General features: G+C 34.2%; 1 protein-coding gene and 1 long non-coding RNA gene across 12 annotated transcripts in view; one reads left to right on the top strand and one right to left on the bottom strand.

Annotated features, from left to right (window-relative positions):
* The window catches only part of LOC141513585 (uncharacterized), a 34,348-nt gene extending 23,035 nt beyond the window's left edge, over window positions 1–11,313 (top strand). For both annotated transcript variants that reach the window (XR_012475831.1, XR_012475832.1), the window contains exon 3: window positions 11,080–11,313. This is a non-coding gene — a long non-coding RNA (uncharacterized LOC141513585). The remainder of the gene's footprint in view (window positions 1–11,079) is intronic.
* The window catches only part of BCAS3 (BCAS3 microtubule associated cell migration factor), an 851,656-nt gene that overhangs the window by 496,085 nt on the left and 341,844 nt on the right, over window positions 1–13,727 (bottom strand). For all 10 annotated transcript variants that reach the window (XM_074223544.1, XM_074223545.1, XM_074223546.1 and 7 more), the window contains exon 15: window positions 10,983–11,247. In XM_074223544.1, the coding sequence (XP_074079645.1) occupies window positions 10,983–11,247 (265 nt within the window). The remainder of the gene's footprint in view (window positions 1–10,982; window positions 11,248–13,727) is intronic.

Here is a 13,727-nt window from a genome sequence, read left to right as displayed (position 1 = left end):
AACTGTAAATACATTGTTTCTGGACTGAACTTAAAGGCACGCCAATTTTGTTTTGACATGATGCTAAAGAAAAATGACAAGCACTGTATTGTTTGTACCTTAAAAAGAGCAGAAAGGAAAAAACAAAAGAGTAGTAATAGCATGACTTTTAAAGTAAAAAAAGAGTTTGAGCAAAAATGAACAGACTCCCCTGGATTCTTTTTAGTTTAAAAAGAGTCCTCTTCCAAATTACAGGGTTTGCTTTGCTGTAACATGCTGATATAATATGCCTTCTTCATGCTGTAAAATGACAAGGCACCACCTCATCCAAAACTGTATTTCTGGATATCAGAATCTCATACAAAAACCTCTTCAACTGGGGGGCAACTAGATGGCACAGTGAATAGAGAATCGGCTCTGGAGTCAGGAGGACCTGGGTTCAAATCAGAACTCAGACAATAATTACTTAGCTGTGTGAACTTGGGCAAGTCACTTAACCACATTACCTTAGAAAAACCTAAAAAAAAAAATCCTTCAATTGTCTTTGCCTATTCCAGGCTACCTAAAGACCTTTCTCTTCATTTTGGCTGGGATCTTTTTAGCCTGAGAATGAAGGACAGACATCCCAGCTGCATTAGATACCTGATGATTACAGAATTCAGAATCTCAATAACTCAGATGTTGAAGGCTCAAACACATAAAGGGAAGGAAGGAGAGGCACAAAAGTAGTATTCAAATCTTGACTTTGACCTTCATTGGTGAACTATTATGGCAAAGTAATCCCATGCTCCATTTTCTAGGCAAGATTTCCATTACCAGAGAGTGAATTGGAAAAAGAATGAAAAAGAAAATTTACCTATGTATTAGTACTGACTAAAGGGGTTGCTGAGGCCTTCTATAGAAATCCTTCACAACAATATAAGAAGTCAATCCTTTTCAGGGTTATACTTCTGTGGTTTTCCTTTTTGATTTAGCTACTTCACATGCATACTATTATCTCTGTGATTAAAAGAACTAGTAAAACTTTGAACACAATTATTTTACACTTAACAGGGGGGGGGGAGGGTCTATAAGAGTCCTCAAGTATCACAGTAAACACTACAAAGTCATTTGAAAAATATTTTAAATTGCTGTTTCAAAAATAGTCATGTGCAAACAGAAGGAAAATGCAAATGGATCATCCCAAATCCTATTGCTCCTCTAATTCTAGTTGAATTTTGTTCAAATAAAAACTTTTTAAAGTTTCTCACTACTTCAGGCTCAGTAGTTATGATCCAGAGCCCACATATTCCCAAAATTAAATAAAGGAAAAAAGGAAATAAGTATTTATTAAATTTCTATTCTGGCCAAGGCACACCCTCCTCTAATCTCAAATCTCCCACCCATCTTCTGTTGTGCATATCCCCTGAGGAAAAGAGGGTAGTTAGCAGAGAGGTGAGACTTGCATTTTCCACTAAATTTCCAACTTTATTTTCGCCAGTTGTAAAATACTCTCTTGAGCCTAATCTCCAGATTTTGGAAGGAAGAGGGAAATGGAGACTTACATCTAACCATAAGACCATGTACCTCCCATTTCATGCTGCACTTATTTCCAGCCTAATCCCCAGTCATTTCTGGAAGAGAAGTGGAATCCTCTGCTCAGTGATAAACAGACAATTAATCCAGAGTGTGTGGTGAGGGGGCAGCAGGTGAGGCAACACAACCCTTCCCAATCAGAGGGGAGGCTCAGCTCTGACTCACCTGCTATCCCCTCACTGCAACATCACTGTGAATGTATCAAAGGTTCCAAAGCTCTTTAGGTAACCAAATGAATTTCCTTCCCTTTTGTCCAACACCCAGTTCTTAATTTCCATCTCCATCAAATCTCCAACTCTAAAATCATATCTTTAAATGTCTCTAACCATTTATACTATGTCCTGTTATTGATGCCATAGGTAACACTTCCCGTTATCCTAAATCTGTTCCTCTCAACCACTTCCATATCTTCTAGCTATCACTAAAACCTGGCTCCAAGCTCCAACACAGCTTCACTTTTCAAGGACTAGCAAAACTTTCACTCATTCTCAGCTCATTCAGTGATTTGGAGAGGGAAACTAGAATATTCCTTGCTCTCCATGGCTACTTCCAGGTTCTCTCCCCAACTTTATCACTCAGTAATCTCTCACCCTTTGAAGTTCATGCTACTCTTCTCAAGTACTCAATCAGAAACCTTAGCACTGCTGTCTACAGAACCTCAGGTAAAAACCTCTTCCTTCTTCAATGAGTTTGGCTTGTGGTCCAAAATTTTTCTCTTCTCCTCTATTCCTGCCCTCATACTAAAGGACTTCATTATACATACTGATTATACTTCACCCTAACCACTATTTTCAACCTACTCACTTCCCACAAGTTAATCCATCCTTCAATAAATGTACAAAAAGATGGCCATAGCCTTGATCTTGCCATCACTCACAAATAACTACTTCTATGTAAAAGAATTCCAAAATCTCTTTATCTGGCATAAATCCTACCTGATCATACCATATTATAAACTCTTAAATAAATAAATAATTATGTTGTAGTCTTAAAGTAAAATTTTATTTAAGATTTTTGCACCGATGTTCATTAGAAAGATAGTTCTATAATTTTCTTTGCCTGTTTTGATTCTTCCTGATTTAGGTATCAGTACCATATTGCACTGTCATAAAAGGAATTTGGCAGAACTCCTTTTTTTAAAAATACTTTATGTAGAACAGGAATTAATTGTTACTTAAATGTTTGGTAGAATTCACTTGTAAATCCATCTGGGAATGTAGACAATTTTCTCAGGGAGTTTATTGATGATTTCTTCAATTTCTTTTTCTGAAATGGGTTTATTTAAGTATTTCATTTCCTCTTCCATTAAACTGGGTAATTTATATTTTTGTTTATATTCATTCATTTCACTCAGGTTGTGAAATTTATTGGCATTCACTTGGGCAAAATAGCTCTAAATTATTTAATTTCCTGCTCATTGTTGGTGAATTCACCCTTTTCATTTTTAATATTTATTTTTTATTTTTCTTTTGTTTTTTAAAACAGAATATATATATATATATATATATATATATATATATATATATGGGTTTATCTATTTTATTGGCTTTTTATAAAACCAACTCTTAAGTTTTATTTCTTAGATCAATGGTTTTGTTGCTTTCAATTTTATTAATTTCTACTTTGATTTTCAGAACTTCTAATTTGGTATTTACATGGGGATATTTAATTTTAATTCAATGCCCAATTCATTTCTCTATTTTACTTATAAGCATTTAGAGACACCAGGTAGGCAAGGATGGTTCAATATTGGGAAAATTCTCAACAAAATTGAACATAGCAATAAAAAAAAAAGCCAAGAGAAATCATATGATTATCTCAATAGGTGCTGAAAAAACCTGTGACAAAATTCAACATCCATTTCTGTTAAAAATACTAACTCAGCGTAGCTAGGTGGCATAGTGAATAGATCACTGGCCCTGGAGTCTTGAGGACCTGAATTCAAAACTAGACTCAGACACTTACTAATTAACTAGCTGTTTGACCTTGGGCAAGTCACCCTATTGCCTTGCAAAAACTTAAAAAAAAAACTAGTGAGTATAGGAATAAAAGTTCCATAAAATAAATAACTAGCAAGTACAGGAACAAATGTTCCATAAAATAAATATGCAGTATTTATGTAAAACAATCAACATTATGTGTAATAGGGATAAACTAGGATTATATCCAATAAGATCAGGGGTAAAACAAAGATACCCACTATCACCACTACTACTCAATATAGTATTAGAAATGTTTGCTTTAGGAAAAAGAGGAGAAAAAGAAATTGAAGGAATTAGTATTGGCAATAAAGCAAACCTTTCACTCTCTGCAAATGATATGATGGTATATTTAGAGAACTCAATAAAATCAACTAAAAATTGCTTGAAACAATAAACAATTTCAACAAAGTAATAGGATATTACACAAAAATCATCTGCATTTCTCTATATGAACAACAAAGCCCAAGGGCAAGAGATAAAACAAAAAGAAATTCCATTTAAAGGAACTTTAATCAACATAAAATGCTTGGGAATCCACTTCCCAAGATACAAACCTAGAAACCATATAAAATACAATTAGAAAATACTTTTCACAAAAATAAAGTCAGATCTAAACAATAGGAAAAATGCCAACTGCTCATGGTTAGGTCATGCTAATATACTACAAATGGCAATTCCAGTCAAATTAAATGACTTATTCAGTACCATACCAATCAAACTAACAAAAAGCTTTTAGAACTAGAAAAAAGGATAACTAAATTCATCTGGAGCAACAAAGGTCAAAAATATCAAGGGCATTGATGAAAAAAATGCACAAGAAGGTGACCAACCTGTACCAGATCCAAAACTACACTATAAATGACTACAATCATCAAAAATACCAGGTACTGTTTAAAAAATAGAGTAAGCAGACCAGATTTGTACCAGATGGATACAATAGAAATAGTAGTAAATGACTATAGTAATCTACTGTTAGAGAAATGCAAAGACATTATTAGCTTATGGGATAAGAACTCACTATTCAAACAAATTTGGAAAAACTGGAAAATAGTATGGCAAAAACTAGGTATAGACACATCTCACATCCTATACCAAAATAAGGTCAAAGTGGGTACAGAATTTAGACATATAGGGCGGTGCCACAGATCAAATAAGAGAGTAGATCTATAGAAAAGGGAGAAACATATGAGCAAACAAGAAAAAGATGGGGCAGCTAGGTGGTGCAGTGGACAGAGCACTGATCCTGGAGTCAAGAGGACCTGAGTTCAAATCTGAACTCAGACACTTAAATAATTACCTAGCTGTGTGATCTTGGGTAACCCACTTAACCCACCTGCCTTGCGAAAACCAGGATAGGGGAGGGGAGGGGAGGGGAGGGGAGGAAAAGGAGTGAAGGAAAGGAAAGGAAAGGAAAGGAAAGGAAAGGAAAGGAAAGGAAAGAAAGGAAAGGAAAGGAAAGGAAAGGAAAGGAAAGGAAAGGAAAGGAAAGGAAAGGAAAGGAAAGGAAAGGAAAGGAAAGGAAAGGAAAGGAAAGGAAAGGAAAAGGAAAGGAAAGGAAAAGGAAAGGAAAGGAAAGGAAAGGAAAGGAAAGGGAAAGGAAAGGAAAGGGAAAGGGGAAAGGGGAAGGGGAAGGGGAAGGGGAAGGGAAGGGGAAGGGGAAAGGGGGAAGGGGAAGGGGAAGGGGAAGGGGAAGGGGAAGGGGAAGGGGAAGGGAAAAGGAAAAGAGAAAAGGAAAAGAGAAAAGGAAAGGAAAGGAAAAGAGAAAAGAAAAGAAATAGAGACTATTATAAAAGGCAAAATGGATGATTTTGGTTATATTAAATTAAAGTTTTCATAATAAAACTAATGTAGCCAAGAGTAGAAGGAAAACAGAAAGTTAGGTAACTATTTTCAAAGCTAGAGGTTCTAATAAAGGTCTCATTTCTAACTGAATCTCTAATTGAGAATTGAATCAAGGGGCGGCTAGGTGCCACAGTGGATAAAGCACCGGCCCTAGAGTCAGGAGTACCTGGGTTCAAATCCAGTCTCAGAAACCTAATAATTATCTAGCCGTGTGGCCTTGGGCAAGCCACTTAACCCCATTTGCCTTGCAAAAAACAAAAAAAAGAGAATTGAATCAAATTTGTAAGTCATTTATAAGTCATTCCCCAAATGATAAATGGCCAAAAGATATGAACAGGCGGTTTCAGATGATATAAAGGGAAAATATAAATGTTAGAGAGGTTGTGGAAAGATTGAGACACTAATGCATTGTTGGGGGAGTTGTGAACTAAACCAAACTATTATGGAGATCAATATGGTAAGCCCAAAGAGCAATAAAACTGATCATACCCTCTGACCCAGAAATAATAATACTAGCCCTTTATCCAAAAGAAATCATTAAAAATGGGAAACGTCCCACACGTTCCAAAATATTCATAGCAGCTCTTTTTATAGTGGCAAAGAATTGGAAATTGAAGGGATGCCCATCGATTGGGGAATGGCTGAACAAGTTATGATATATAAATGCTATAGAGTACTATTGTTCTTTAAGAAACCAAGAACAGTCTCTGGAAAAGCATGTTAAGAGTTATAGGAACTGATGCTGAGTGAAGGGAGCAGAAACAAGAGAACACTGTATTCATTAACAACATTGTGACTTTATCAACTATGATGGATGCAACTCTTATTAGCAGTTCACAGATCTAGGACCCTGGGAGATCTCTTGTAGACAATGCCATCCACAACAGAGGGAGAAAAAAAAAAAACAGAATCTGAACAGAAATTAAGTTCACTTTTTAAAATTTTTCTTTTGCTTTTTCGTCTTATTCCATGGTCTTCTCTCTTTTCCCTTAGTACTAATTTCTCAAACACAAAATAACTAATATGTAAATATGTTCAACCCAAAGGTAAATATGTATAATTTTTACCAGACTGGTAGGTATCAAGGGGAGGAGGATGGGAAGGGAGGGTGGTAGAAAACTGTGTAATGTATAAAGATATATTCACTAGCATAGGGATGAATGTTGAAAACTTCCATAATGTGTAACTGAAAAAATAAAATATCAACTTTTTAAAAAAATTATCTGGGGGTGGCTAGGTGGCACAGTAGATAAAGCACGGGCCCTGGAGTCAGGAGTACCTGGGTTCAAATTCGATCTCAGACACTTAATAATTACCTAATTGTATGGTCTTCAGCAAGCCACTTAACCCCATTTGCCTTGCAAAAACCTCAAAAAAAATTTATCTGACCTTATCCTATTGGTTTTCTACCTCTCCCTCTGGTTTGTCTAATCAAATGCTGCTTTACATCCAATGACCTTGCAGTGATTCAAACAACTCAGTTGCTCACAGATTATCATGACCAAAGAATTAGTCATTCCTTCCTCTTTTTCCCAACTTGAACCCTTAGTAAACTAGTTCAACTCCACACTACCCTCTTCTCAAGTGCTTGACCTCTCAGTTGAACATTAACCTTGTATTTCCAATTGTCCTTTGGACATAACAACCCAGATACACTCAACATATAGAAAACTGAACTCATTACTTTCCCCCCCAAACTGTCTTCCTCTTCTAACTTCCCTATTATTTTTAAAGTCAAAAAAAATTCGCCCAGACTCTCAGGCTCAAAATCTATATCATCCCCAACTTTTTAACTCTCTCTCTCACTCTCCAAATTCAATCTGTTGCCAGATCCTATTAACATCACCTTTGTAATATCTCTCCCTAATTGTTCCATGAACAAGACATTCCAACACTGAGCTCTGTCCATTTTTTCTGGCTAGCGCTTATGCCTGGAATGTTTTCTCTCATCTCAGCCTGCTCTCTTTCTTTAAATCAGAAATAAAATCCTATCTTCTACAAGAATCCTTTCCCCTTCCTACTTATTTCTTGTGTGCCTTTTTTCTATTAATTATTTCCTTTTAATCACATAACTGGTTTCTACATAGTTTTTGCCCTTTTTTTCCTTTTCAGCACTAAGCACAGTGTCTCTGAAAGAGTGGGTGCTTTATAAATGTCTATTAACTGACAAATGTTATCTCATTTAATTCTCACAACAACCCTGGAAGATAGGGATATTTACTATCCTAGTTTTACAACTGAGGAAATTGATGCTGTCAGAAGTTATGTGATTTGCTGAATTTTACAAAGATTGTATCTGAGGTCACATTTGAATTAAAGTCTTCTTGACTCCAGTTCCAGCACTCTATGCACCATATTATCCAGCTGCCCCTTTCATAACCTAAAAGGAGCAATTCTTAACAAAAGACACTATAAGAAATAAAAATATACAACAAACAAGAAAGTTTGGCACAGATTCTACCTGGAGATTACGTTCCTTTTACCCTTCAAATTCAAGGTTTCTCCTCATTTCTATCATCTAATTCACAAACCTTTGAATCAGAGCAGAAGTTTGACTGGTTCTCTCATAGTGCATAGTCTCTCACAGTCTCTCTAAAGAAGTGTCCACTTAGTATGCAATGTACTATCATGTTAAATGTTTCCATGGCAGTATACATAATTCTTTTTTGTTGATATTGTTTTTCTTATTATTTTGCTTTTTCTAATTACACGCAGATTCCAATATTCATCTTTTTGTAAGCTTCTGAGTTCCACATTTTTACACTCTCTCGGCTCCCCATGGCAGCGAGTAATGTGATATAGGCTGTACATGTACAATGATGTTTAACATATTTAGTCATATTGTAAAGGAAAATTAGAATTAAAGGTGAAACATTAACAACAGCATTATGAGTTGATCAACCATGATGGATGCTGCTTCTCTCAGCAGTTCAGAAAGCTAGGACAATCCTAGGAGATTGGCTATGGACAATGCTATTTCCCCATCCACAGGTAGAAAAACAAAACAAACGAAACCAAAAAACCCTATAGAATCTGAATGAACACAATGTTCACTTTTTATAAATTTCTTTTATGTATTTCTTTCCCATCTTATCGTTTTCTTTCTTTTCCCTTAATTCTAATTTCTAATATTGAAAATGACTAATCTGTAAACATGTAAAAGACAAATGTGTATGTACAATATTCACCTATTTTCCACTGATGGAAGGGGGGTGGTGGAAGGGAGACTGGAAGAAAATTATATAAGTTAAAAATATGCATATGCATGGAGATAAATGTTGAAAAACTTTTATAACACATACCTTGAAACATAAAATAAAATATCAATTGAATAAAAAAAAAGAACTAAAGGTGAAAAAAGCCATGAGAAAGAAAGAAAAACATAAAAGAAATTTTAAAAAGTTAAGTTGGCAGGGGTACCTAGGTGGTACAGTGGATAGAGCACTGGCCCAGGAGCCAGGACAATCTGAATTCAAATCCAGACTCAGACACTTAATAATAACCTAGCTGTGTGACCTTGGGCAAGTCATTTAACCCCATTGCCTTGTTAAAAAAAATAAAAACCAAAAAAGTGAATATGGAATGCTTTACTTTGCATTCAGATTCCATAGTTTTTTCTTTTTTCTGGATCAGGTTGGCATTTTCTATCACAAGTCTTTTAGAATTATCCTTAAACATTGCAAATCTGAGAGGAAAGAGTTTATCATAGTTTATTATCTCATAATATTACTGTTAATATAGTACATATAATTCTGAGATGAATAGTCAAAAGACAATAATTTTTTTTTTACTGCAAATATGGCCTATAATGGTATTCCTCATTTTGAAAAACCAAACTTGTCAGTGGAAAATAATTCCATATTACTCCTAGTTAAATCACTACCCAATGTCCATAAGTTTCTGTGAAGCACGTACTATTTGTATTTTCCAAGATCACTTCAAAAAATAAAATAACTGAATCTGGTAAATTAACATTATATCTTAAAAGTAGTACTGTGCAGTAGAAAGAGATCAGAATATGCTTTTAAAAGATATGCCCTTCCTTCCTGAATAATTTTGGACAAGTCATTTAACTTTTCTGGGTATCTATTTCCTCATCAATAAAATAATGCAGTTAGACAAGATTTGTAAAGTAACTTGTTGTTTTAACTATTTTGTCTCATTGACCAAATTTATTTGGTTTTAGTTTGTGAAACTCTAATATAATTGTTTGTAATTTAAACAGAAAAAATCTGAATAAATATTAAGGTTTATGGTGGAAATTCTTAAATATTTTTAATTGTTATTAAGTGTCGAATGAGTATATCTTGCTATGAATACTGATCTTTCAGAAATACCATTATGCCAAGAGTTTTAGTATTTCTTCTTTAACTTAGCACATTCAAATAGAATGCCAACTCCTGTTTAATATTACAAGCTAAATTTATTAAAAATGATTTTTAAAGAAGTTGATTGAGAGGGAGAATGACAATGTAGAGAAAAATTTTTATGTTCCAACACAAAACTATTAAAAAATCATTTTTAGATAAGCTTTCTAATAAATTTGTGAGACTATTATAAAATGGAAAACCGAAATCTATTCTTCCAAGGAACTGCTTTCAGGAAGAAGTGGCCTATTTCAATAATACTTTGGCAACTAATGTCTCTAGATTCAACATAAGGCAGTAAATGGCTACATTCAAAGCAACGCAGAATGTTTCAGTAACTTAGGGATTAAATAGTATGTTATTGTGGACCTACACATTAAAATTATGAAAAAAAACATACTATTTATCAACATAAATTCATATGGACCAAGGACAGTCCAAACAGAAACTACGAAAATTGATTAGCAAGTATTTACCAAAATCTACTTGGTGCAGAGTTTGAAACTAACTGGGGAAATGAAGAAAAGGTGAAAACATAAGAGATCACAAGGACCTCTCAAATTCCTACTACTACCCATAAGAATATTACTATACTTATATCCATGTCTATTCATGGAGAGTAAAGCAAGAGGATTCTAGAATATATTTCAACATATCTTATGTTAAAGCCATCCTGAAGGAAGTCAGGATGTAATGTAATACTATTTATAATGTGACACTATTTCAAAATGCACATGTCACTAAAAATGCTTTTGTCTTAATATATTTTTTAAAAAGCATATTTTTTACAGTAGCCTCTACATTTTTTTAATGAGTGATAATACTATTCAAATGATATAACTTAAACATGATGAATATCTCTTACTCACCTACAATGAATATTTGTAGAACAAATGTGCTACTACAACACTGGCCCTCAACAAAGAGCAAACAATCTAAATACTGGCAAAAACTGCAAGGAAATGTAGTTATAATCATTGAAGATATGAGATATAATTTTAAATTTTGTAAAATCTTTTCATCTAAACAATGACTTAAAATTTTCCTGTTTTAACAATATATTTAAGACATTTTTTAAAAATGTGCAGCAGGTCAATAATTCATTAATTGATTAAAAGGATAAATTATATTTTTTATTCATCTCACAAGTTGGCTTTTTTGTTGCTGTTATTACCATGGTTAGGTCAGCTTTGGGGGCAGGAAGAGGGAACATAAGGATAAGAAGGAATATGCTTACCATGAAGAGGTGAACCTGATGGGCTGCTTGAAAGGCCTGGAACAGGGCTACAACGGCCTCCTTGCTTAGATGTGAGTTCCTGCTCTATCTCTTCCAGGCCAGCACTCTTCTGGAAGCGGCTCATGCGGTTCACAACCCGTGGTGACATATGTGTACGGACACAGGGCTGGCCACCATACGGGTTGATAGGGAAAACATGAGAGGTCCCACGGAGTGTGCTGACAACAACCCAGCGACAGTCATGGCTAAAACAGATGTCTTGCACCTAGAAAAAGACAAGAGACACTGTAGGTTGACTGAAATGAAAAACAAATCTCTCAAATAAAGCCAATTTATGAAAAAAATTTGGTATAATCATTTTCATAATAAATTTGAAATTAACTCTGCAAAAGGTCATATGATGACCAAGAATCAAAAGTGCCTCAGAAATATTTAAACAATACCACTTTCAATGTCTCCTAATTCCATATAATATTTTTGATAGTCTCTGTTAGAGAAAGCAGATAAGTCTAGTTGTAAGTTTCAGTCATATTTTCAATATTAGAATTTGTCTTACATAAGCAAAAACTGACCAGAATTCAAAAGATGCTTTATTTAGCATAACAAAAAAGATCTTCCTTACTTCTAGTTTTCATTACTAGGAATTATAAATGAGAAGGTGAAAGGTTAAAAAGTCTGGTTCAATATTTTAAAAATTATTGTAAATCTGGAGGGTTTTTCCCCACTGTATAAATTATTTGCTATTTCTCATGATCTAAATATGGGAAATAATTTAATCAAATTAAGTGAATGTTTAATTTAATCTACCAATTATTTAAGGCATTTCAGGTGAAGGTTCTGAGAAAAGGGAAACTAAACAGTTGAGAAAGGAAAGCTGGCTAAAATGTTAATGGCAACTACCTGCTAGCTTTGAATTTCAAATAGCTGTTAATAATAAAATAGAGTCAATAATTAGAAAAGAAATATTATTAAGCATTTTCTGCTTTTTTAGATAACAATCTAAAGTTGACAACTGAACTTTTAAAAATACCTCAATTTTAAAAAATTTAAAAAAACAATTTTTCTCATAAAACTGAAAAAGCAGAAATAATGTTTAAGGAAAGAACATGTGAAATGGTCAAATATTATGCAAAGACAATTCACAGATGAGGAAATTCAAAGTGATTCGAAGTCATATGAATTACTCTAAATCCCTAATTATTGGAGAAATACAAATCAACTGGTCAAGATGACTAGAAAGGACTATGATCTATGTTGGAAGGGATGTGGGAAATCTGGAACACTAATACATTGTTGGTGGAGCTGTGAACTCATCCACAATGTTTCTAGAGAACAATTTGGAATTATGCCCAAAGGGCAACACAACAATGTATACCCTTTGATCCAGCAATACCACTACTGGGTCTATACTCTGAAGAGATGAGGAAAAAGGGTAAAAACATCACCTGTATAAAAATATTCATAGCAGCCTGTTTGTGGTGGCAAAGAATTGGAAATTAAGTGAATGTCCTTCAATTGGGGAATGGCTTAACAAACTGTGGTATTTATATGTCATGAAACACTATTGTGCTAGTAGAAACAAGGAGGGATGGGAAGTCAGGGAAGGCTGAAAGGATTTGCATGAACTGATGCTGCGCCAGATGAGCATAACTAAAAAAACACTGTACACTCTAACAGCAACATGGGATTAAAGATCAAACTTAATGTACTTCCTCATTCCATTGTGCAACAATCAGGGACAATATTGGGCTATCTGTGATAGAGAACATCATCTGAATCCAGAGAAAGAATTGTGGAGTTTGAACAAAGACCAAAGAATATTACCTTTAATTTAGGGGGAAAAAAACATTATCTTATTATGTAATTTTGCTATCTCTTATACTTTATGTTTCTTCCTTAAGGATATGATTTCTCTCTCATCACATTCAACTTAGATGAATGTATATGATGGAAACAATGTAAAGACTAACAGACTGCCTTCGTAGGGGTTGGAAGGAGGGAAGCAAGATTGGGGGAAAATTGTAAAACTCAAAATGAATAAAATCTTTCTATAAAAAAAAAAGAGGGGAGGCTAGGTAGTTAGAGCACCAGCCCTAGAGTCAGGAGTACCTGAGTTCAAATCAGACCTAAGACACTTAATGATTACCTAGCTGTGTGGCCTTGGGCAAGCCACTTAACCCCATTGCTTTGTTTAAAAAAAAAAAGAGAGAGAAAGAGAGTGTGTCTGAATTTTTACTGCATACCTACATAACACCTTAATGGAAAAATAAGACCATAGGTCTTAAGGATCATTTTCTAAAATGAAACCTCACTGTCAAACTGAATAAAAAGAAACAAGATTAGGTAAAAATGATACATCTGGAAAAATATGCTAAAACTGTACCAATGGGGGAAAAAAGACAAGAACAAACTGTTTGAAAGATAAAAGCAGAATTAAAGATGCATGTCTCTGAATGTTCTATAATACTGCATTCAAATATATATAGGAGGATTAGGATTTATTATGACATTAAACAATATAAGCTAAATAAAACTAGTCAAGCTTTTAGAAAACCCTAGTTACAATACATGATATACTCAGAGGCCAAAAAACTGATGGAAATCTTCACAAATATTTCAGAAAATCACTATCAACAAAAGCAGCCAGCAGTCATCAAAGTAAAAGTTTCCCCTTGTGCTTGAAGCCAAGAAGATTAATAAGGAATTTAAGTCTTCTGACTTGTGACAAGATACTTCCCTCTCAGA

Source organism: Macrotis lagotis, chromosome 2 (assembly GCF_037893015.1).
Source record: "Macrotis lagotis isolate mMagLag1 chromosome 2, bilby.v1.9.chrom.fasta, whole genome shotgun sequence".
NCBI classification, from domain to species: Eukaryota; Metazoa; Chordata; class Mammalia; order Peramelemorphia; family Peramelidae; genus Macrotis; species Macrotis lagotis.
The sequence above is the reverse complement of the archived record's forward strand: the minus strand, read 5'-3'. Positions and strand labels throughout refer to the sequence as shown.